The sequence below is a fragment of the Hyperolius riggenbachi genome, chromosome 7 (genome assembly GCF_040937935.1).
Source record: "Hyperolius riggenbachi isolate aHypRig1 chromosome 7, aHypRig1.pri, whole genome shotgun sequence".
Taxonomy (NCBI): Eukaryota; Metazoa; Chordata; class Amphibia; order Anura; family Hyperoliidae; genus Hyperolius; species Hyperolius riggenbachi.
The window spans coordinates 14,982,941-15,009,302 of record NC_090652.1 but is presented as its reverse complement, the minus strand read 5'-3'; the positions used below and the strand labels follow the sequence as shown (position 1 = coordinate 15,009,302).

General features: G+C 46.9%; 1 protein-coding gene across 1 annotated transcript in view; it reads right to left on the bottom strand.

Moving 5' to 3' along the window:
* The window catches only part of LOC137524109 (oocyte zinc finger protein XlCOF22-like), a 35,629-nt gene extending 19,605 nt beyond the window's left edge, over nt 1–16,024 (bottom strand). The window contains exons 1-2 of the mRNA XM_068243618.1: nt 15,957–16,024; nt 433–843 (exon numbers count right to left, since the gene is read on the bottom strand). Coding sequence (XP_068099719.1) covers nt 433–787 — 355 coding nt within the window. The 5' untranslated portion in view covers nt 788–843; nt 15,957–16,024. The remainder of the gene's footprint in view (nt 1–432; nt 844–15,956) is intronic.
* Between the last annotated feature and the right edge of the window lie 10,338 nt (nt 16,025–26,362).

Genomic DNA, 26,362 nt, shown 5'->3' with positions numbered 1-26,362 from the left:
GAGCTCTGGCCACACCCTTCCCTATATAAGGCAGATGCCATCTTGGATTATCTCCTTGCTGTTACTCAGTACAAAAATGCAAATACACAGTACTGCTCTCTCCAGCACAACGCTGGAGAGAGCAGTGCTGTGTATTTGCATTTTTGTGATAGATTTGTGCTCATTAGAGACTCACTGAACCTGTGATTGATAGTTTAGTGACTCAGTTAGAGAGTTAGCTTACTAATTGTTAGCTTTGTCATTCAGTTAGAGAGTTAGCTTATTGCACTAGTAAGAAGTTTTGAATCAGAATGATGCCATTTATTGTTAGAAGAAAAGGAGTAAGCTTTCAGCTATGAAGCCTTCCTCAGACTGACTCCTGTATACTGACAACATGTAGAGCACACAGCTTATATGCACTGGACATTAAAAGGAGATACATTTATCACTCACCAATACTCATCCCAGTAATAATGTCCTCTTCACTAGTCCTTATCACGTCACTCTCCTCCATAGACCGCTCATCACTCCTCACACGTGTTTTGTCTTCTTCCTTTTCACTTGTTCTTATCATGTTACTCTCCTCCGTAGACTGCTGATCACTCCTCATATATGTCTCCTCTTCTTTAATTGTTCCCATAATGCCACCCTCCTCCATAGACTGCTGATCACTCCTCACATAGGTGTCTACTTTTTCCTCTTTAATTGTCTCCATCATGCCACCCTCCTCCATAGATTGTTGATCAATCATCACATAGGTCTCTTCGTCATCTTCTTTAATTGTATTCATGATGTCACTCTCCTCCATAGACTGCTGATCACTCCTCGCATATGTAATTTGCTCTTTAAGGTCAGATCTCAGTTCTGAAATGGATAACAAATTATAGCTGTAAGATATTAGCACTAATAATCAGAGCACAGAAAAGAACATAATTTGCTGAGGATTGATAATATCCCATAAGCTGTGGTATCTGCACATTCAGCACCAAAGTCCTCTCTCCCAGTGTGCCTTGCTCATCATTTGGTGCTTCTCTCCTCCTCTCCATGCACACATTCAAGAGCTGAGGCCTGCAGCTAATTAGCTATGAATTATCATTACTTATGGCTCTGGCAGCTGAGGAACTGAGCAGATGGGACTGTAGCTCCATATCCTGACCCTACCTGTCCATCACCTACTAACCCCAAACCTTCCAAGAGCCATAGCAACAAATCTCCCAGCTGGGACAGTGCCAATACCAGGACAGAAGCAGCAGAGGCCCCCAACCACTCTCTCCAGCTGCAGCCTCCATCTTCTCTACCTGTCCGACCATTATCTTTGTGCAGACTCCAACCTCACCCACTGTGGGCCACCCAACACCAGTGGCTCCTGATTGCACATAAGCTTCTTCCCTGAGACCGACACTGATCCACAACAACTCTATTGTACAACATTTTATTTATGACTGTAGCTATGAACAGCTGCTGGGAAATGCTATCAGGGAAAGTGTCCTCCTACACAGGGAAGAGATACCGGCCTGCCTTCCATAACGGCTGGGATAAACATGAAAACACCTCTGACAGCACAAGAAGTGAGGGAAATCCAGAGATAAGGTAACACAGAGAGTGTGCATACGTGTGAGGCACCAGCTGGAGGTGGGAGCTGCTCCACGAGGATCTTATGGGCTCAGTATTCCATGACATACAAGATCAGCCAATCAGAGCTCTGCACTATTCACAGATTATATTATTCTCTATGTCTCCCTCCCTAAGGGGAAATTAGGTAAACTAACCCCCCACATAGATACTTTGTATCATTCTCAGGAATAAAGGCAGACTACCCTAACAATAAAACTACTACTCCCTGCAAGCTCTCTCCATAGAGATGCATGCGCCTGGATTCCTGCTCACACCTTTCATATCACTAAACATTCACCCTTCTCCGAGGTATTCGAATTCAGACATCTCTCAACTGCAGAAAGTCTGTTTCACTCCAACCATTGATAACAGAGTGATGGAGCTCAAGGGGTGGTCTGACTTGTCAATTTCTGGAAAACTTGGGAAGCCATCATGGCTGTGGACATGATGGGGAACTGCAGTAATGGAGATAACTCCGCCTACCTACCCCAATCCAGCCCGCACTCAATGCTCAGACATTAAAGAGACTCTGTAACAATTTTTTCAGCCTTAGTTCTTCTATCCTATGAGTTCCTATGCCTGTTCTAATGTGCTGGGGCTTACTGCAGCTCTTCCTAATTACACTGTCTCTGTAATAAATCAATGTATCTTTCCTCTGTCCTGTTTGTCGGGCTAAGGCTTTGATTGTGTGGAATGTGCAGGGCTGCTTGTGATTGGTAGAAGCGATACACACCCTCTGCAGGCCCCCTGCATACTCACACACTATGCTTAGCTGAGCCTATTAGAAGCTGGTTAGTTTGTTTGTAAACATTGCCTAAAACTGTTAATTACAAGCCAGGATTGCAGCAGAGAGTGGCAGAAACAGCACAGAGGGGCACAGGAGAAAATAAGGAATAGAATGGTATGCTTTTTATTGTAAGAATATTCGAGTACAGATTCTCTTTAAGAATATCTTCAATAATATCTGGAATAGAAAACAAAAAGCTTCTCACATACGAGTAGTCCACAAAGCATTGTCGCCTCCATATGTGTGCAAAGCCACAGTGTGGTGATATCAGGAAGCTGAAGCACAAGGCATGACCAATCACGAGCCTGGGGCACTGAGCCAATATTTCCTCTCCTTCCAAAACAGGAAGGAGGTGCGGCTACGCCCGCTCACTCAGGTTCGGTCTCTTCCTCTCGAGCTATCCATTCCAATAGCGGCTAAGGGGTGGAGCGTCCATGTAAACAAAACTCACCAATGACAGCTCGTTATGCTGCACACCTGCCCTATCATAGGCTCTGACCACCATGCTATGCACATCAGCTGAGGCCCCTCTTGCAAGTGGAATCTCCCGGTGTCAAAGGTGACAAGAGCAAAAAAAAATTTTAAAAATAAATTAAATATAGAAAAAAGGAGAAAATGGTGTGTTTGGTCTAAAAGTCACTAGAACCCCCTATATAAAACCTTACTGTATGGAGGATACCATGTATTAACACTGAATAACACTGCAGATTACTAGATTCTACATACAGAATGTCAAATCATAGTCTAGATTGAAGACCATCTCCAGCCAAAAAAAAGGTCTGAATGGCAACACATATATGTAGTCTAGGCACTGTGTACAGTTAGAGGAACATATAAAGTTTACATCTGGTACATCATTTTGGATAGAACAGACTCACATTTATATCTGTAAGTAGCACTTTCATTTTACTCCTGAAGATGAAAGCATTGTGCCCACCTCTACAGCTTGACTAACTACCCTGCCCCTCCCTCCCCTGCTGTCTGCCCCTCCCTCCCCTGCTGTCTGCCTGCCTGGATCAAATTTCTTCTCTTTTTACAAACTGTAGCACAGAGAAAAGACAGGGAAACTGCAGAAGCCTGTCTTATCATGCCTGTTTGCTATAATTCTTATTTCAGTCTGTCTCTCTGCCTAGATTAGATGACATGGACATGAGGGGTGGAGTTATGACGTCTATCCCCCAGCATCCCTTGCAACTATAGTTTGGAAAGAAAAAAAAATTGCCCGGGCCCAATTTCACACTAGGGGCAGGGATTTCAAGATAATATGTGAAATGCAGACCCTGGGGTGAGGAAATCACACTTTATCATGGGTGATTTTATATATCTTGGCAACTTAAAGCAAACTGTAATTTATAATGTAGGTACTCTTGAAGACAATTCCCTCTCCCCAAAACCCCCAACCTATGTATCCATAAATCCTCTCGTTTAGAGAGCTCTTTAGTCTGATCACGACCGGTTCTCCGACCGACCAACCACGTGGAGCGCGTGTATGTGCATGGAGGATAGAGTGCGGAGCCAGCGAATGACACAGACAGGTAACGTATACTGCACGAAGCACATTTACACTAAGGGGGAGAAGGGGAAAGGGCAGTGGGTTGTGTCGCGTTCGTTGCTCCTCCCGATATTGCACACCGTTACCGCTGCGCACCTGATCAAGCATCTTGGCCCTGCATCTAGCAGCATTTCTGATCAATAATTGCAACCAATTTCAACCCAAAATTCATTGCATCGTCTATCAGGCATGTTCTTGGCAGCACCAATATTCATCTGATTACAATAATTGAATCGGGTGGTCGATCAGCTACCAAGTCATCTGATGTATGGCCACCTTTATGACAAGACAATCTGGAGCTAATTTGATCACCGATTTGCTCATTAAGTCGACCGACAGGGACTCCATCCTTCATTTTGTGAGTTAAAAACAAGGAACACCAAGAGCCCCAATAGTGTAATATGTGCTGGTAAATGGTTACTAGATAGAGTAAATATTATTACTCACAAACCAGGGTTACCATTAGGCAACCACTGTAAAGGCAGGTGGGGAGATTTTCTTGACCACACTCAGGAATAAGAAGTCGCTCTCTGTAGATGAGAAAAAGGGGGTTCAACCCTCCACCCAGGGTGGACTCAATATTATGCAGGAGAACAGAGGTGCCAAAAGGATAAAAGGAAGCTAAATGAGCTTAAAAACCAAACTCTTGGTAAATAGAGGAGGCAGTGGTGGACTTACCTCCTCCAAGTAGACACACAACGACTGTAGTAAAGACAGTCAATATATTTTATTTATGAACTCCAAACATGCAACGCGTTTCGCAGGTTTGATCCCGCCTCATCAGGCAATAACAACGGAGCAATAGCACATGTGGTCAGTAGAAGAGCCTGGCACCTTTGTCAAAACAGAGGTGCCTGGCTCTTCTACTGACCACCACTGCCTCCTCTATTTACCAAGAATTTGGTTTTTAAGCTCATTTAGCTTCCTTTTATCCTTTTGGCACCTCTGTTCTCTGTGAGAAAACGCGGAAAAGCCGCCGCATGTACTCAGAGCAAGGCGGGTGATTCCGCGTCCAACGCGGCAGTTGGCACGCGTGGGCCTACATCTGGTAGCATGGCCGAACGCGGAGAAACCGCCGCATGCCTTGATAGCGGTGAGGCGGATTCCACGTCCAGTGTGGCGGGTGCTTTACAATACATGACTGGTGTGGCTGGGACTGATAGTCCACACAGGTTCAGAAGGACGCGCGCGCTGAGAGGCTGAATTTATATGACAATCAGAAGGAAGTCAGCTGACCAGGCCGGTCAGCTGACGGTTCAACCACTTCCCATTGGTCCAGCACTTAGGGGAGGCGCTGGAGGGCGCTTTGCTATATATACTGGGTGCTGGTCATTCTCTGGTTGTCTGCCGTTGCGATCACTACGTGAAAGCACTCAGACCATATTGTCAGAATCTGTGTTATCTCTGTTATACTTCAGACTAGTTCCAGGGTGTTGATGATCAAGGACCTCACACCCAAAGAATAGGAATACTGTGTATTTTCTGTGTTATACTTCAGACTAGTTCCAGGGTGTTGATGACTACGGAGCTCACACCTAAGTTTAGGAATTAGCTTCACCATCCTGTTATACTTCAGACTAGTTCCAGGGTGTTGATGACTACGGAGCTCACACCCAAGACTAGGAATTAGCATTACCATCCAGTTATTCTTCAGACTAGTTCCAGGGTGTTGATGATCAAGGAGCTCACACCTATAGACTAGATATTGTTGATTATTTGTTATGACCTTCTGCTTTCCTGACCTCTCTTCTGATCTCTAAATTTGGTACTCCGCTATATCTGATACTCCGTTGCCGAACCCTGCTTGCCTTAGGACACTGTATTAGTCTCTTCCCTCTGTATCTCATCTGTCTGTCTGTTACCGACCTGGCTTGTCCGACCTCGAGAACTATCTCCTCTGTTTAGAGATAGTTCACAGATCTGTCAGTGACATCCCTCCATTGGTGTCACTCACACTCTGGTCCTTCCCACTCTCAGCCTGACTCCTCCCCTTGGGGAGCCACAGGCCATTGGAAGGAGCTTGCTCTTGGGCAGTATCTCTTACTGCCTTGCGCCCTCGATACGGGTGCTCTCCTCAAAGTATTACTGTTGCACCAAACACTCATATTACTCAGGTGTCCAGAGGTTAGAGATATATCTGATTGTCGGTGATACTGCAGATCATCAATAATCGGGTATATATCTGTATTCTCGGTGATACTGCAGATCACTGATAATCAGATCCTCTCTGTGTTACACCGATCGTTACATTCTCCTTCATTTTGTGAGTGGTCATCCACTTTAAATTAAGCCATACCCAATGGTCAATTTAGAGAGCTTTTTCCAAGAGTACCAGATTTCCGCTACCCTCCCATAACGTCATGTAAACGAGCACCCACCATAAGAGATAGGACTTCCATCTGTAGTCCTCCACCACATAAGATCAGAGAGGGTAGGATTGGTACCTATCTCTGCTTAAAGTCATTGGGTACCACTGTTTAAAAAAAAAAAGCCAGATACTTACCTAAAGGAGAGGGAAGGCTCTGGGTCCTATAGAGCCTTCTCTCTCCTCTCCCGATGCAGCAAAGATTCCCAGTTTGAATCCCCCTCCACGGGGGACTTCGGAAGTCTTCGGGAGCCAAGTCCTCCCAAAGACAGGTGGCTCCATACAGTGCGAGAAAGGGTGCTTGTGTGTGCGCAGTATGGGGCGGCCCGTCCTAGGGAGCACTTGGGCTCCCAAAGAATTCCGAAGACTCCCTTCGGAAGCAGAGAGAGCAGTATTTGACCAAGGGGGAGCCAGTGCTGGAACGGGCACCGGAGAAGGAAGGCTTATTAGTGCACAGAGCCTTCCCTCTCCTTAGGTGAGTATCTTTTTTTTGTGGTTCCCAATGACTTTAAGTTGTCACCTTAGTGGACATATAACAAAGGGAGACACATTTACCCATCCTTCTAGGGCCACTAGGTTCGTGATTAAGGACCTTTTTGTCTGTAATTATAATTTTGTCATCTAACTGCTGAAGTGTTCCTGTGGACTCGGATATGTGGGTGAGACCACACAAAGACTGGAGAACAGATCGTCCTCACATAAGTCTGCTGGGGTTCCGGTCGTGATCGCGCTAAAGAGCTCTCTAAATAAGAGGCTTTATTGCTACATAGGTTGGGGGTCTAGGGGAGGGAAGGACTTAATCAAGACTCTGATTTGACATTCCATATGTAGAATCTAGCAAGCTGAAATGAGATATAAAGTGTTAATCCATCCCCCTCCCCCCTTAATTCATTTTTTTTTTTTTTACATAGTCATTTGCCACCCTTGACAACGGGAAAATCCACTTACTAGATATGCCTCAGCTGCCGTGCATAGCATGGTGGTGAGTGCATATGATTGGGCAGCTGTGCAGCATAATAGGCTGTCATTGGTGTGTTGTTCTGTTTACATGAACGCTCCACCCCCTGGTCGCTATTGGAATGGATGGCACTAGAGGAGGAGACTGGGCCAAAGTGAGCAGGCGTAGCTACACCGTCCTACTGTTTTGGAAGGGTGAGCATTTCTGCCATGGCAGAGCAGCTAATTTGTAAACACAGGATGTTAACAATAAGTCTGTTTTCATTCAAGCAGAAAGTAGACACACTGCAGGTTTATTGCAGGATTTGGATCAGCTGTAACAAAGACATGTTTTTCTTTAAAGGCTATTGTGCTGTTGCATATCTTTTAGAGCAGAGAGGAAGTTCTGAGTTCAGGTCCCCTTTAGGGAGTCTTGCCCAAGCTCTCCTTACTGAATAGGTGCTAGCTTACTGAGCACAGCGAGAGCCGAGATTAGAACCCTTGTCTCCTGTGTCAGTCAACCAGGACACTGTCCAGCCACTAACCAGCGGCAACCAGGCATTGCTTTATGAACTACTCGTTTGCGATACAGGGGTATGTGAGCTTTTTGTCTTCGATTCCACCGTTTTGTGAGATATTTTAATATACATAAAAAAACTCTGCAGCACTGAAAATTAGTGTGTGCTGTGGCAAAAGACAGCAATATGTGTAAAGAGAAGCACCTATTAAAGAGCCAAAATAGCACCAAACAGAATCTAACCAATGAATCCCAATTTATTCATACATCACATTAACACTATAGGCAAAGGTATTATATTAACTAGGCCTAAGGCCCATTTAAAAACGGGTGCTAGGCTGTGGCCGCAACCCCCCGCAGTGCTCTCTCTCTTTTTCATTACCCGCGCACGCCCGCCCCCTCCCTTCTGGTCCCGTCCTCCCCTGCTGCGTGTCATTCCCCCAGCTCTCTGCAGTGTCTCTGCATCCCTGCACATGCACACAACTGAAAAACCATGGACACAGGAACAGGAGACGCAGAGACACTTGAAGATTTTTATATAGGATGTTTGAGCATTGAGTTGTGGGCTGGATTGGGGTAGGTAGGCGGAGTTATCTACATTACTGCAGTTCCCCATCAAGCCCACCTATTTATAACGTGGTGTGTGATGATTGGTCGGCAGGCCTCTCCATAGCTGTGATTGGTCACTGATGAATGTATAAGAAAGCCATGATGGTTGGATTATTCAGAGCAGTTTTCTTACAATTTGTTGACTCCCATTATCATTAAAGGACAACTGTAGTGAGAAGTAGGGCTGCACGATTTTAGGAAAAAATTTAAATTGCGATTTTTCTCTCAAAAATTGTGATTTCGATTTTTTCCACAATTTTCTTCAAATCAAGCTTTAGCGCTAAATTCACAATGCCCCCAGTATAGTTAAGTCAGGTAGGCGCCTCCAGTATAGTTGCCCCGGTATAGGTTACTTAGGTAGGTGCCTCCAGTATAGGTAGCAGCCAGCATAGTTGCCCTTAGTATAGGTTAGCTAGGTAGGTTCCTAAAGTATAGATAGCCAGCATAGTTGCTCCTGGTTAAGGTTAGCTAGGTAGGTGCCGCCAATATTGCCCCATAGGTTAGCTAGGTAGGTGGCTGCCTCCAGTATAGGTAGCGAGGCAGCATAGGAGTAGCAACGGGAGAGAGCAGGCATAGTACCAACTCACCTTTCAGGATGAAACCGACAGCTTCTATCTCCCTCTCCCAGCCGTCCATCACGTTAATATCAGCGCCCCCTGTGATGACTTCTGGTTTCATCATCACAGGGGGCGCTGTAATCAACGCAACTGACGACATCTGGGAGAGGAAGTAGGAAGGCGAGTTGCGCTAGAATTATACGTGTCGGGTTGCGGATAAACATACGCTTCAAAAAATTGCTGCTTTCACGATTACATAATCGCCGTGCCCCACATTGTGATTTCGATTTTAAAACGATTAATCGTGCAGCCCTAGTAAGATAGGTATGGAAGCTGCCATATTTATTTCCTTTTCAGCAATACCAGTTGCCTGGCTGTGCTGCTGATCCTCTGCCTTTAATACTTTTAGTCATACACGTAAACGAGCAAGCAGCAGATCAGATTAGCCGCATGCTTGTTTCTGGTGTGATTTAGACACTAATGCAGCTAAATAGATCAGCAGGGCTGCCAGGCAACTGGTATTGTTTAAAAGGAAACCAATATGGCAGCCTCCATATCCCTCTCACTACAGTTGTCATTTAAGCATAAAGACATCACATCTCAAACCACTAGCCAGATGAGAGATGACAACAACCAGGGCCGGGACAAGGTTCTCCAGCACTTGAAGTGGAGATTCCAAAGGACGCCTACCCCCACAAATTGTGCCCACTCCAGTGTAAGTAGTAGATGTGGCACCAGTGTTAAAGTGTACCTAAGACAAAGGGGTAAAAGAATTGATACTAACCTGGGGCTTCCTCTGGCTGCATGAACACTATTGCCATCCTCCCTGGTGGCTCTGTTCGCCTCCTATCGCTCCCATTAATCCTGCTCCAGTCTTGGCAATTAGGATCTTCTCCATATGTGTGGTCTGGCCGTGCCCCCATCGCAAATCACTGGAGCAGGATTACCGGGGTGATGGGAGGCGAACGGAGCAACAGTGTTCATGGGGCTGTAGGAAGCCCCATGTAAATATCAATTTTATTAGATTGCCCAAGCAATATAGGTACCCAGATGTGCCTTAAGTATTAGGCATCCTCCCCACCCCTCCCCAGGATAGATAGCCAGATGTGCCTCCAATGTTAGGTAGCACCCCTTTCGAGGTTCGATAGCAAGATGTACCCCCCCATTAGGCAGCCCCTCCACAATATAGATAGCCAGATTTGCCTCAGAGTATTAGGTAGCTCCCTCCCTTGTTTAGACAGCCAAATGTTCTCCCAGTATTAGGTAGTCCCTCTTCCAAGGTTAGTTAGCCAAATGTGTCCCCAGTATTAGGCAACCCCCTACCCAGGGTGGTAGGCAGATGTGCCCCAAAGTATTAGGCAGGTCCCCTCCCAAGTATAAGTAGCCAGATGTGCCCCCAATATTAAGTACCCCCCTTCCCAGTATAGATAGTCAGATGTGCAGACAGTATTAGACAACCCACCGTCCCCGTTAGAAATAGCCGGCTGTATCCCCAGAATTAGGCAGCCCACCCTCCCCAGATTAGATAGCATGATGTACCCTCAATATTTGGTAGCCCAGCCTCCCCAGTGCAGTGTTCTCCCCAGAGCCTTTTACCAGGGCGGGCCGCCCGGGTGATCTCCTTGAGCGCCCGGCTGATAATATCAGCATTCTGCGTGCTCATTAGTGAGCAGCAGCGGTTCTCTCATTGCAGCCAGCTGCTGTCACTCAGGGACGCTGCCTCCGCCCTCCTCAGCTCCCGGCAGTTGTGTGGAGGGGCGGGGAGTGCAGGTGACATCACGCAGCGCAGTTGAGCAGAATATCGGAGAGGAAGGGAGAGGACGCGTGGCTCAGTCCTCTCTGTGGAATGCTTAGCCAGATGCTCCTGTCCTCCTCCTCTCTGTGTATTCATCCCGCTGCCAACCATTGCGTGTTTGTGTGTGTTTTGCTGGCTGCTGCTGAAGGAGGGGGGATGCTTGACCCTTTGACCTCCTGATTACCCTGCGACTGAGTCCCATGGGCTCTGACTAATGCCAGAAGTGTTACAGGTGAGAGGGAGATGCAGCTTGAGGGGGAGATAGGAGATGGTCACAGACTCGCAGGGCAAAGGCAGACAGCAGCAGAGTGATTAGTGAGACACCCTGGCCCCTTGACAACCATACACCCAGCTATATTCCGTGTGACTGACTGAATTTGAAAATGAAACTACCAAGATTTTTTTCCATGTTTCCTATATACATAGGTGGTGTAAGAGGGGATATCTAGGGCCATAGCATGATATTGAGAAGCTGCCTGCTTGCCAATATCATGCCATGGCCCAGAAATCCTCTTTTCCTCACTAGGACCACCCATGTATATAGGAAAAGCTGCTAGTTCCATTATCAAATCAGCTGAAGAGTAGTTAAAACTTTAAAAGACACTATTAAAAGAAAATGGCCAGCTACTTACCTGGGGCTACTTCCAGCCCATAAAGTCGTTCTTATTCCTTGCAATCATTCCGGGCAGCTTTGTTCCTCTGCTGCCCCCTCTGAACTCTGCATGCGTGGCCACTTGCCTCCTCCATAATGTTCCTGTGACCAGTAGCGTGCTGCACTTGCACAATAACTAAAAATTGCTACTATGCATGGGCAAAACGCTCCCACCCACAAGAGCATGATCGAGGAGGCGCGGTGATAAGGAACAGAGCAGCTTGGAATGGCGGTGAGGGAGCAGGAGGACTTCAGGGGACTAGAAGCCCCAGGTAAATAACTGGATTTATTTTTCTTCAGTTAAGTATCCCTTTAACCACTTCAGCCGCCCAGATGTGAAGTTCACGTCCGGGCGGCTGCTCACCTGCACTCCCGCGCGCGCCCCCGTGGTGTCCCCCGGTAGCCCTGGGATCAGTGAAAGGGAACATGGTTCCCGATCACCGATTTCTGTCCCCCGCAGAAAAACTGAAGCGCTCACCGGTGAGGGTTCAGTTCTTCTGCCCAGAAAGATTTCCGCACCCCCCTTGTACTTCCGCTTGGCGAGAAGTACATGGAGGAAAAACAAAAACGAAGGTAATAGTAAAACTACATTTACATATTTTTTACATTACACTCTACACATTTAACAACATAAAAAATTAACTATTTATGTCACACACCAAAATATTACCCAAATAAAATTTTTAATAGTAAAAAAAAAAATACAATAAAAAAAAAAAAAAAAAAACAAAGACATAAATAGTTACCTAAGGGTCTGAACTTTTTAAATATGCATGTGAAGGGGGTATACTACAAACATTTTTAAAATTATAAGCTTGTAAATAATGATGGACGCAAAACGGAAACAATGCACCTTTATTTCCAAATAAAATATTGGTGCCATCCATTGTGATAGGGACAAAATTTAAATGGTATAATAACCGAGACATACAGGCAAATAAAATACATAGGTTTTAATTATGGTAGCGTGGATTATTTTAAAGCTATAATGGCCGAAAACTGAGAATTAATGAATTGTTTCCATTTTTTTCTTATTAATCCTGTTAAAATGCATTTATAAATAAATAATTCTATCCCCATCCGGCTACTTTTTCATACCACCGGCTGGAAAACATTTCTGGGGAGAACACTGCAGTGGAGAAAGCCAGATGACCCCCAGTGTAAGCAAGCTCTCCTACATAGCCAGATGTACTTTATTTGCCCACAGTATTAGGCAGATCCCCCCTCCCCAGTATAGCTAGCCAGATTTACCCCCAATATTAGGCAGCCCCCCTCCCCAAGATAGATAGCTAAATGTGCTCCCAGTATTAAGCAACCCCACTCTACAGGATAGATAGGCAGATGGGACCCTAGTGTTTAGCAGCCCCCTCCCCATCTTAGATACCAAGATGAGCCCTCAGTATTAGACAGCCCCATTCCCCAGTATAGATAGCCATATTTTCCCACATAATTAGAGATAGCTGGATGTATCCCCAGAGATAGCCAGATGTATCCCCAGTATAAGGCAGAACCCTCCCCTGTATAGATATAGCCAGATGTGCCCCCAGAATTAGGCAACTCTCCTACCCAGAACAGATAGCCAGATGTACTCCTAGTATGAGGTACAGTGTTCTCCCCAGAATTTTTTTCCAGCCGGGTGGCCTGAAAAAGTAGCCGGGTGGCATGAAAAAGTAGCCCGGTGGGGCGAGATATGATAATGCAGGGCCAGTGCTTCTCTGCACAACCCTGCTCACAGCATAGGAGGAGGTGAGCCAATGACAGCCGGATGCTCACCAAAACTAGCCGGGTGGAGCACCCGGCTAAAAGAGCCTGGGGAGAACACTGAGGTAGTCACCCTTCTCAAGTTAGATAGCAAGATTTGCCTCGAAATTTAGCAGCCTCCCTACCCAGTATAGATAACCAGATGTACCCCATGTATTAGGTAGTTCAGCTCCCCTGTACAGATATTCCTGTGCATTAGGCAGTTCCCCTCCACAGGTTAGATAGCTATATGCACTCCCTAGTATGGATAGGGGTCTCCCTTCATGGGATAGGTAAGTGTGCCCCCAGTATTAAGCAGACCCTCTCCCCAAGTTAAGTAGGAAGATGCACCCCCAGTATGAAGCAACCTCCTCCCCAGTATAGATAGCCAGATGTGCCCCCAGTATTAAGCATACCCTCTCCATAAGTTAGAAAACCAGATGTACCCCGAGTATAGATCGCTAGAAATGCCCCAAGTCTTAAGCAGGCTCCTTTCCCAGGATAGCCAGATGTAGCCCCAGTATCAGGTAGTCTCCCAAACATTGCACAGTGGGAGACATGGCAGCGCTTTCAAACAAAACTTATAACTGAATGATTTATCTGCATTGATGTGCAGAGCTCCAATAACTGGACTATATTAAACAACTAGCACTCACTACAGGCAAAGGGGGGGGGGGTGGGGGGGTGTTAGCTTCAGTGATAACATGTGCACAAATTATGACCGAATAGACTTCCCCATGGCAGTGACGTACACCCTCGGGGAAGACCTAACACTAATCTAATGATAAAAACATAATAATCGTCGTGCGGCTTACCAAATAAATGGTATACACATTTCATAAATCAAACAGACAAAAAAGTGACAGCGCTCAAGGATGCACCTGAATTGTAAGCCTACAGAGGCAATGCAGAGATTAGAATTAGCACATATTTTGCATCTGTTTTGTATTCAAGGCATGTATTTAGTCCCAGAGGGGCTCTGCATTGCCTCTGTAGGCTTACAATTCAGGTGCATCCTTGAGCGCTGTCACTTTTTTGTCAGTCTCCCAAACATGCAGAGTCTTAACTCTGAAGTAGTCAGGCGATGGGTGGAGGGCAAGCGATGTACTCCCAGAGGCTGGTGCCTCCTGACCCATTGCCCTGACAACTACCCAACTACCCAAATTACTATTACCCTATTAAATAGACTTAATAGCCCAGGAGAGTTAGATAATTCTACCCCAACGTACTGTACAAAATGGGAAACAACTATCAATCCTACTCTCAGTTGCAAATGGCCTAAGATCTGGCATAGTAACTGGTCTATACAGGATGCAGGACTACAACTTATCCAGTACAAGACCACTACTAAATGGTATATCACCCCAGCACACATCCAGAGATTCACTGGCCATAGAGAAGTCTTTTGGAGATGTGGGCAGGAGGACGGGACAGAGCTGCACATGTGGTGGACATGCCCCATAGTTAAAATCTTTTGGGATGAAATAAGCCATTTTTGTAGAGAATTACTAGGAGATACCTTCGATCTATCTGCAGAAGAAGCTATTTTTGGATTTGCTGACACGGGTGGGTGTAAAGGTAGTATTTTAATTAAAGAAGCAGGCACCAAGGTTGCCAAAAAAATGATAGTAGATAAGTGGAAAGAATCAACCCCCCCAAGCTTAAATAAATGGGTCTGCAGAATGGACCAGCTATGTGGTGGCAGTACCTCTGTAGTTCAAGATTCGAAGGAAGACAAAATGGTTTGTGGTGGATGTGAATGGGCAAGTCCGTACAGTAAGACCTGGCAAGAAATTACAGAAAGGTATATAAATAAAATATAAATATACACACATTTTGGGGATAAAGGTAGACAGAGCCTGAGGCGGGTGGATAATCTGCGGTGGAGACTGGTAACAGGATATATTGTGCTTCGGTATGTTTTTGTGTGTTTGTGAGTCTGAGTGGGAAGATTGTGGACTAAGAGTTGAATGGATGAGGGTTGAATGTGCATACGTACATGCGGAAGCTAGAACCTCTGCCCATCGTCTGAAGGTTAGCAAGCTGAGACAATTGAAATAGTGCAGTCATGCTGCAGAGGGGAGGATTGGGCACTGAAAGGGTAGTTAAACGATCTATTTAGTTTATATAGAAATTTATAAGCGCTACAAAAAAAATGGAACCGAACAATGATGATAGCATTACCCAGCGATGGCACACAGCCACTTAAGGTTGATGAGCCTCTAGCTCAGGGGCGTAGCAATAGGGGGTGCAGAGGTTGCGACCGCATTGGGGCCCTTGGGCCAGAGGGGCCCCGTAGGGCCCTTCCTGAACTGCAGTATTAGCTTTCTATTGGTCCTGTGCTCATAATAATTACTTTTATAGATACTTTGAATAGTGATAATCATTAACAAACTGTTCCCCATCCCCTTCTTGCACCTCTGACACTGTAGTTGCCATTGGCAAGTTTTGGCGCGCTGTATCAATTGTTATGTATAGAGTGCTTGGGGGGCCCCACTGTAAAACTTGCATCGGGGCCCAAAGCTCCTAAGCTACGCCACTGCTCTAGCTGACAAGCTTTCTGCATGTGGTGTGCATCTGAGTTGGAAAAAAAAAAAAAAAAAATTACTATTACCCCAAGAGGGAGCTGAGATCGGGAGAGGGTGAGAGGGGATATGGCTACACTGCGGGGTAATGTGGTACATGCAGGGAGAGCAATAGATAACTGTCAAACAAGTCACAGCAGTTATATATAAATCCCATCAAGGGGGATGATCAGGATAGTGACAGGTGTACTATGTCCTCCTCTGTAACAAAGCATGCCCACCCCAAACCTCTGCTCTGCTCCATATATAACAAGATTCACACAATTACCTCTTCCAGACGCGTGTTCTCTCACCGTCCTACAACTGCTCTTCCTGCTGTTACATCAATTCCTGTCTGTTACATACTTCCTGTCTGTACATCACTTCCTGTCTGTGTTACATCACTACCTGTCTTTGGATCAATTTCTTCCCCTCTGTGCGTTCCACGTGGCAAAGGCGAGATCGACATCTTGTGGCAAACAGGCTAACTGCAGCCTCCTTTTATAGAATCACCTGCAGTCAGCCATCTAATACTATTAATTATAATAATTATTATTTTTTTCTGTCTCTGCACAAATCCCTCATCTGCAGCCTCATCACATTCCATTGTAATTATCACTTCACAATTTTATCAGAATAATATTATCATCAAAATACCTCCCAACTTTTTGAGATGAGAAAGAGGGACACTTAAGCCACACCCCTGATCAACCCCCTGTCACGCATATCATAAAGATTTCATAAGAAAAATGTTATTTTATAATTCAAACCACACTGGTCCTTTCTATCCTGGTTCATTTTCCTTCATATTAACATTTTAAAATTGGTAATATATCAATTTAAAGGATGAGAATAAAGTTTAGTCAATCAAACACATTTTTAAGTAGATAAATATATATATTTACATAGAAGGAGGGACAAAGTCCTGAAAGAGGGACAAATGAGGAGGAAAGAGGGGCAGAGGGACAGGGCTCCCAAAGAGGGACTGACCCTCCATATAAGGGACAGTTGGGAGCTATGTCATCAATCACAGCACAACTCCCTCATCTACATCACCTTCTATTATCATTCTATTATAGCACATGTATGCCTTATGGACATTTCACAGGTTGAACATTCTTGATTTCAATGGGCTTGATTCACAAAGCGGTGCTGTTAGCACGCCTGTGAAAACCCCCTTAGCACGTCTAAACGCGCTTTTCGCGCGCAAAACTTTACGCGCGTAAAACTTTATGCGCGTAAAACTTCACGTGCGCACTGCACAGAGCGCTGGGCGCTCCGCGCGAAGTGCCCATTAAAGCCTATGGGACTTAGTGCGCGCATAGGACTTTGCGCGCGCAAAACTTTGCGCACGGTACTTAGCGCGCGATCTGATTGAGAAAACCGGTGCTAACCTACTTAGCACCCTGGTTAGCGTGCCTAAAGACTTTAGACGTGCTAAGTAGATTAGCACCGCATAGTGAATCAAGCCCAATGTATTTTGCTGCATTAAAAAATTTGCAGCTGAGTAGAATGCGATTGTAGAGGACAGCTATCTCCCACAAAATCGTGACAAGTGAGCTCCCTGCCTGAGTCTCTAGGAGGGTGTGAACTAGGGTGGTGTTTTGTAAAACGCCCGGCCACTTCTGTGCAGAATAAGGCAACCATATGCCTAGGCAGGGCTGGTACACTCATGAAGCAGGGTAAAACATTTGCATCAGATGCAGAGATTTCAGGGGCAGCATTTTTGTACTGTGTGTACCTTCCTGAGGAGGAATGGAGTGGTAGAGGGTGAGCACTTTGTCACAGACTCACAGACAGTGTGCTATTGTGTTGAGCTGCAGCATGTAACGTGAGAACATTAAATGAAGCAGAGTAAATTGTCGAGTGCTGTGCGTTCAATCCAAATCTGAGGGAAAGGGGGGGAGGGGGGGGGGATTGCACAGCCCCACAAGTTTGCCTCAGGCAGCAAAAATTCTTGAACCGGTCCTATCTATACCTAGGCCCTATTATTGTGTAATAAATGATTACATTTTATGTGTCCTGTATGAAATATTGAGGCTGGGAGCACAATCATTTGAGTCACATACATCTTGCCACATAGCAGAAAACACACACAAAATCTAACTTAAAGGACAACTGAAGTGAGAGGAATATGGAGGCTGCCATATTTATTTCCTTTTAAGCAATACCAGTTGCCTGGCTGTCCTGCTGATCCTCTGCCTCTGATACTTTTAGCCATAGCCCCTGAACAAGCATGCAGCAGTTCAGGTGTTTCTGACATTATTGTCAGATCTAACAAGATTAGATGTGTTATATGCCTGGGTATCTACATGTGTTGTCAGTCACCCCAATCCACTGAAAAAAAAAAATCCAAATAAAACAACAATTTTCCTTGGCTTTGCTGTTTATAGTGTGCTGGTCTTTACAACATAATGCTTGAAGTTTGCTTGTGCTCCGGCGGATGCACCGCTGCACCTGCTACTTAAGTCAGTTGTGCGACCAGTCCTTGGTATGTTTCTGAAATGGGCCGACTTAAATAGCAAAGCCCTTACATGAAGGTTTGATCGACTAAATCTCCTGGGGTATTGGGTCTGAAATGTAACTGGTGATCACCTGGATACCTCACACTATTCAATAACAACAATGGTCTACAGAAAAGGATCACTAAATATTGAATCTACTGACATATTATTATATCTTGCAGATTCAGGACCTTTCCTCTCTATGGCCTTCCATATAGTAGACCGCTTAAGGCCCCGTTCACACTTGCGGTTTTGCGAAAACCGCACCGGATGTCCGGACCGCACCGGAGCCGGATCGGACCTGAACCGTACGGTTCCTGTCCGGATCCGGTCCGGTTGCATACGGTTTCCGTGCGGTATGAACACGGTTGCGGTCCGGATCCGGATTCTTAAAGAGATAACAACCTGTATAAATACCTGGGGTTCTGGGAGGTCAGCAGAAGCTCTGGGGTCATTGTTGGAGACAGCTGGACGTGTGGAGACCATCCTTGGATACAGAGACAGCAGTTGGGACCATGGATCCAGTCATTTTTTATGCTTATTACCTGGGAATTCTCTCCTTCCTGTTGTTTACCTACTACTATGTGGGGAGAAGGCGTGCTCCTCGCAGGAGATGGTGGGTGCACCCTCTACTAGCCAGGAGGCAGAGGAAGGGAGAGTTCCAGGCCCTCTACCGGGACCTCAGACGACACCCACAGAAGTTTTACAGCTACACTCGGATGTCTATTCCCCTGTAAGTATATAGGCCTAAATACACCAACCCCCACCATTCCTAAACACCCCACCCTCACCCCCACAACACCTCATCCCTGTATACCTAGCTAAACACACCACCCTGACCCCCACACCCCTGTATACCTAGCTATACACTACACCCCCACCCTCCACAACACTCCCAAACCTCTGTAAACACACCTCCCCCATCCTCCACCCAACACCTTGTCCCACAACATACTTTACAGCTTCTTCCTTTACATCTCCTGACAGGTTTGATACCCTTTTGGAGATGGTGAAGGATGACCTTAGGAAGAAGGATACCACGTTCAGGAGAGCAGTCACACCACAAGAACAACTACTCATCACACTGAGGTATGTAAAAACAAATTTTTTTATTGCAAAAACAACCACTTTCCAACATGGAAACATTCTTCCAACATGGAAGACAAAAAAATAACATATCTATGGTATAGCCCGGTCAGTTTTAAGGAACACCAACCACCAACTTTGTGCTGGAAGAGTTGCAGGGCATAGCTGCCCAAGTGTCTTTCGGGGACACCAGGCCCTAATAAATTGAAGTGCTTCAAAAACCTAACCACTGGCACATGACCCTCTGAGCCATGGATGAAGGACACAGGTCAGTGAAAAGGCTAGGCCTCTCACCGACCAGTGTAGGTGTCCTTCATCCATGGTTTCAAGGGTCTTGTGCAAGTGGTTAGGAACAAGAACAAAGTGAGGAGCAAGAGGAACCGATGGCAGAGGAGCATGACTACAGGTAGTGTCTTTTGGGGACAAAAGGCCCTAAATTATTAGTGCTTCAAAAACCTAACCACTGGCACAGGACCCTCTGAGCCATGGATGAAGGACACAGGTCAGTGAAAAGGCTAGGCCTCTCACCGACCAGTCAAGGTGTCCTTCATCCATGGTTCAAAGGGTCTTGTGCAAGTGGTTAGGAACAAGAACAAAGTGAGGAGCAAGAGGAACCGATGGCAGAGGTGCATGACTACAGGTGCAGTGCAACAGGCACAAGGTTGTGACCCAGGTAGTGTCTTTCGGGGACACCAGGCCCTAAAATTGAAGTGCTTTAAAAACCTAACCACTGGCACATGACCCTCTGAGCCATGGATGAAGGACACAGGTCAGTGAAAAGGCTAGGCCTCTCACCGACCAGTCAAGGTGTCCTTCATCCATGGCTCCAAGGGTCTTGTGCAAGTGGTTAGGAACAAGAACAAAGTGAGGAGCAAGAGGAACCGATGGCAGAGGTGCATGAATACAGGTGCAGTGCAACAGGCACAAGGTTGTGACCCAGGTAGTGTCTTTCGGGGACACCAGGCCCTAATAAATTGAAGTGCTTTAAAAACCTAACCACTGGCACATGACCCTCTGAGCCATGGATGAAGGACACAGGTCAGTGAAAAGGCTAGGCCTCTCACCGACCAGTCAAGGTGTCCTTCACCCATGGCTCCAAGGGTCTTGTGCAAGTGATTAGGAACAACAAAGTAAGGAACAAGAGGAATCAAAGGGACAGGTGCATGACTACAGGTGCAGTGCAAAAGGCACAAGGTTGTGACCCAGGTAGTGTCTTTCGGGGACACCAGGCCCTAAAGTTCAAATCCAGCAAAACCAAAAGTTCCCTGACATGGTCATCTGAACACCTCTGAACCTTGGTTGAAGGAGATGGGGCAGGGAAAAGGTTGGGCTAAAAAGCCCTGTGATGGTATCCTTCCTCCGAGGATCGGAGGTATTCAGAGGAGCATGTCCAGGAACAATTTGACTTTTTTTTTCAAATTGTATCGGCACCACTACTAGAAAAGGTGGGAGTTGCTGCCTGGAAATCTGGACTCTCTTGGGTGCTGGTCGTGGATGAGCTGGACCCTGACAGCGGTGGCCCATATTGACTGCCTCTGTAGCCGGTGTACATCTGTGATGATTGCCAGGTGGGCACCGCTGTTGGTTGTGGGGGTCTAAAAATTGGTGGTTGCAATAATGGCGTGTCCATGTGCTGTTTGATCACCTCCAGCAAAGTGGAATGGCACGCCATCAAGTTTTGGGAAGGCACCTTTTCCAAATATGGTATTAGAGACATCACAGTGTGAAAACACGGGTGTGCCTGCAATTTCAGTAGTTCCTTGCTTTGTTGATGCATTTGCTGCATCATGTTCTGCAGCTGGCCCACCGACTGATGATGCTGCGCACGCAGTTGGTCGATTTCTCCTCTGTGCATCTCATGCATCATTTTAAGCTCGTCCCTGTAGTGCCCATGTACAGCGTCGAGCTCACATTGCAGTGAAGTGATGTGGGACTTGTACTGCTCCATGATATGGCCCCTGTCCTCATCTTGCAACTGCCGGGTTATGAGAGTTTGGTGGCTCTGAAGAATCCCGAGAAGTCCGGAGACAGCCCCGGACATCTCGGACTCTGTCTCTCTCCTTGTTGGGGGGAGGGTACCTCGACGCCTCACTGGTGTGGTGGTCCTCACTGGTGGTGTGGCAGCATCTTCCCGTCCTCTGGCCTGTGTCGGGGTTGCCCTGCGCGCTGGTTGTGCTGCAGTCTCTCGGTGCTCCTCACTTTGTTCTTGTTCCCCGGGAGCTTCCATAGCGGTCGATTGTGGAGGTGCAGCTTCATCCACACTCGGTCCTGCAACCTCAACATCCAAGCTCTCTTCTCCCAAGTCATCATCAAAGGAGAGAGCTTGGGACTCCCTCCTCCTACTCCTCTCCTCGGGGACATAGGTTACATCGGCGACGTCATCATCCACCAAGCTCTCCTCACTGCTGAACCGTGCCTCCTGGGTCGGTTCCTCTTGCTCCAAATTGTCTTCAGTCCTGTAGATAAAAACAATATTTATTGGTGTGCCAAACAGCATGTGGCGTCAATTCACAGAGCTAGCAAACACTAGCAAACACTTTATCAACCGTTTCTACCAAACATTTGATAAAGCTTGTGAGAAAAGTTCGCTAGCCATGGGAATTGAGGCCAGTTTATAGCAATACATGGCCGAAGTCATGGTAGTAAATGAGCTCTCAGTTCCTGCCCACAGTAGTGGTACTTACAGTCTAGGTTCCAGGCTTGCATTGATGAAAGACAATTGCTTGGCAAATTGGTAGTCTTTTTGTCGCCTTCCCCCGCCACTGCCACTTCGTTTGGCAAGTTTTTTCTTCCGTAGCCATTTCACGTATGCATCACGTATATTGCGCCACCTTGTCTTGAACCTTTCTCCTGTAACGACATGAAAAATTGATTTCGATTATTTCTCTTGTAGGTACATCGCAACTGGACAAACATATACATCGCTACATGTCACATTTCGTATTGGGAAGAGCACGGTGGCAGGCATCGTCGTGAGGACTTCGAGGATCCTTTGGACGCGACTGAGGGCCAGATACATGCCTGTGCCGGACACCACGAAATGGGAGGAGATCGCCCAGGGCTTCTGGACCGAGTGCAAGTTTCCTAATTGTGTTGGCGCACTGGATGGGAAACACATCCGGATTCAGAAACCCGTGGGGAGTGGCAGCCATTATTTCAACTATAAAAAATACTTCAGCATTGTTCTAATGGCAGTGGCAGATGCGGACTACAAGTTTGTGTACGTGGACGTGGGGTCGTACGGTAGTTCCAATGACTCTGGAATTTTCCAGCGTACGACCCTTTGCCGGCTGATGGAGGAAGGCAGACTGCGTCTCCCCCGTGACAGACCCTGGCCTGGGACAAGGGCACCAGCCTACCCCTATGTGTTTGTGGGGGACGAGGCCTTCGCCCTGTCCGACCATGTAATGCGTCCGTACCCAGACAGGGGACTTGATGCCAGCCAGCTACACTTCAATGCTCGGTTGAGCCGTGCAAGGAGAATGGTGGAGTGCACATTTGGGATCCTGGTGTCAAAGTGGAGGGTGTTCCACACGCCCATGCTGCTGAAACCGGGCAACGCAGTTGTCGTGGTGAAGGCAGCATGCATCCTCCACAACTTTGTGCGGCAGGAGGAAAGAGAGACTCCGGAACCCCCGAATGTGCTTCCACTAATGCCCCTGCGGAGGTATGCAACCAGGCCAAGGGTAGTGTCACTGCGGAACAGGGACCAACTGAGACTTTATTTTACCACACCACCAGGACGAGGGTGAATGTTTGGTTTTTAATGTTTTGTTGAAATGTGTTTATTTTGGAGTTTCAAGTTTTTAAGTGATTTTAAATGTCTTACTTTTTTACAATAAATTGATGTTTAATAATTGGTCATTGTGTATGTTTTATGTGCACAGGTGGGGTACATCGCAGGTGGGTGGGAGACATCACAGGTGGGTGGGATACAGCACAGGTGGGGTACATCACAGGTGGGGTACAGGTGGGTGGGATACATCACAGGTGGGGTACAGGTGGGTGGGATAAATCACAGGTGGGGTACAGGTGGGTGGGATACATCACAGGTGGGGTACAGGTGGGTGGGATACATCACAGGTGGGTGGGAGACATCACAGGTGGGTGGGAGACATCACAGGTGGGTGGGATACATCACAGGTGGGGTACAGGTGGGTGGGATAAATCACAGGTGGGTGGGAGACATCACAGGTGGGTGGGAGACATCACAGGTGGGTGGGATACATCACAGGTGGGGTACAGGTGGGTGGGATACAGCACAGGTGGGGTACAGGTGGGTGGGATACATCACAGGTGGGTGGGAGACATCACAGGTGGGTGGGAGAAATCACAGGTGGGTGGGATACATCACAGGTGGGGTACAGGTGGGTGGGATACATCACAGGTGGGGTACAGGTGGGTGGGATACATCACAGGTGGGTGGGAGACATCACAGGTGGGTGGGAGACATCACAGGTGGGTGGGATACATCACAGGTGGGGTACAGGTGGGTGGGATACATCACAGGTGGGGTACAGGTGGGTGGGATACATCACAGGTGGGTGGGAGACATCACAGGTGGGTGGGAGACATCACAGGTGGGTGGGATACATCACAGGTGGGGTACAGGTGGGTGGGATACAGCACAGGTGGGGTACAGGTGGGTGGGATACATCACAGGTGGGGTACAGGTGGGTGGGATACATCACAGGTGGGTGGGATACATCACAGGTGGGGTACAGGTGGGTGGGATACATCACAGGTGGGGTACAGGTGGGTGGGATACATCACAGGTGGGGTACAGGTGGGTGGGATACATCACAGGTGGGGTACAGGTGGGTGGGATACATCACAGGTGGGTGGGATACATCACAGGTGGGGTACAGGTGGGTGGGGAACAGGTGGGTGGGCCACGGGTGGGTGGGCAACACGTGGGTGACACAAATCCATAGCAAAAGTGGAATACATCACAAGCTAAACCACAAGCCCCCCAAAAAACTTCTAGTCAACATACCCTCTGTGCCTTGCTGTCTCTTGCTCAAGTGCTCAAAGTCCTCCACATACAGCTTGGCAATTTTTTTCCACAGGCCTCTGCATTTTTTGATGTTGCTGTGGTCCGCATCCCCCTTGTCCCACAGGGCTGGTACCTGCTGCACCTGTAGGATGAGGTCTTCTGATGTGTAGGGCCTCACCCCCTCGCTATCAGACAGATCCTGCTCCATTTGCTGCCAAAGAGCTCCAGCATGAAGTCACTGCTGCTCCACTCTGTGAACGCTGGTGCCATGTGGTCCCCATCCAAAATGGCCACCATACCATAGAGTCAGCATAGGAAGTGTGGTATAACATCCGGTTTTTATAGCCAGTGTGTTGTGCGCTCTCCGGTTCTCATTGGTTTCCATTGGCCGGATGCAACATTCCGGCTCCGGTCCGGATACGTCAGCCGGACCAGCCGGACCAAAAAATAGCGCATGTTGGAACGGACGCCGGAATCCGGATCCGGTCCGGCTCCGGTCCGGACGAAACGGACGCATGTGAACGGTCACATAGACTTTCATTGCTATGCCGTGCGTCCGTTTCGTCCGGTCCGCATGCGGTCCGGCTCCGGCACGGCTCCGGCACGGCGATTCCGGATAGCAACCGCTAATGTGAACCGGGCCTAAGTCCATCCTTTTCCCCTTGGATAACAACACCCCTGGGGGGGGGGCTCCAGTGGGTCGGACCTACAATGGGTAACCAAATTTAAATATCTGGGAATTATGATACAGAAAGACACTAAGTTATTCCTGACGAATAATTTTTTCCCTATTATACAAAAGGTCAAGGATAAATGTAATACCTGGCAAGATCTACCTCTAACGTTAATAGGAAGAGTAAACGCAGTCAAGATGATGTTATTACCTAAACTTACATATATTTTCCGCAATTCCCCAGTATGGATCCCCAAAAAATACTTTAACGAAATAAATAAAATACTAATTCCATTCATATGGTCCAATAAACTCCCCCGAATGTCTCTCCAAACATTGATGCTTCCGACCCCCGAAGGTGGGCTATCCATGCCTAATTTCTTCTACTACTTCCTGGCAGCGCAACTAGTCACAGTCTGCTGGTGGTTCTCCAGAAACGAGCTCAACCCTGCAATAGTAGCGGAAGCGGCAATCATGGGATCATATGAGGCCCTTCTGAATCTCCCTTTTAGAGGATCAAATTCATCCCCACACATTACCATAGTCATGAAAACCACGATTCGTGCGTGGCAATATCTCCAAAAGAAATTTGCAACGCCTGCAAGGCAATCCCCATACACCCCTCTTTGGTGCAACCCCAATATACCTCATTTTTCTTCTATACCAGACCCGGCAATATGGGCGAAACATGGGGTCAAAATATTGAAAGATCTTACTAATACGGGAACTTTACTGCCCTTCACAGAACTTAGACAATTATACAATATCCCTCGACAAATGTATTTTAGGTACCTACAACTCTCCCATGCATTCATTGCCCAATTCGGAAGCGGGGGTGTGCAACTGGGGTCCGACCCACTGGAGTCTCTCCTTATAAAGGAAAATTTAGAAAAACCCCTATCAGCCATATATACAGACCTGCTAATCCAAATGGGCCACAATACTGATAAACTACACACGCAATGGACAGGTGACATAGGGGAAATAGAGAATGAGGAGTGGGAGGAAGTGGTGGGAAGGGGAGCTGGGGTCCTGATCTCATCCAGGGACAGACTAATACATCTAAAGTATCTCCATAGAGTATACTTCACTCCAAATAGACTGCACAGAATCAATCAAGCCCTTTCTAATATATGTACTAGGTGTGGTACACTAGTAGGAACCTACCTACATATGTTCTGGACATGTTCAAAACTCAAAAGGTTCTGGGAACAGGTTGAAAAAACCATTGGGAAAGTACTAGATTCTCCGTTCAAACTTGATATAAGAATGGCAATGTTGGGAATATTTACAAAAACTAGCCACAATAAATATAAACAAGCCATGATATTCACACTTTGCCATATTGCTAGGAAAATAATTTTAATTCACTGGAACCAGTCTGTAGCGCCTTCTAAGACTGAATTGATTTCTACAGTTAATCATATGCTTCCCCT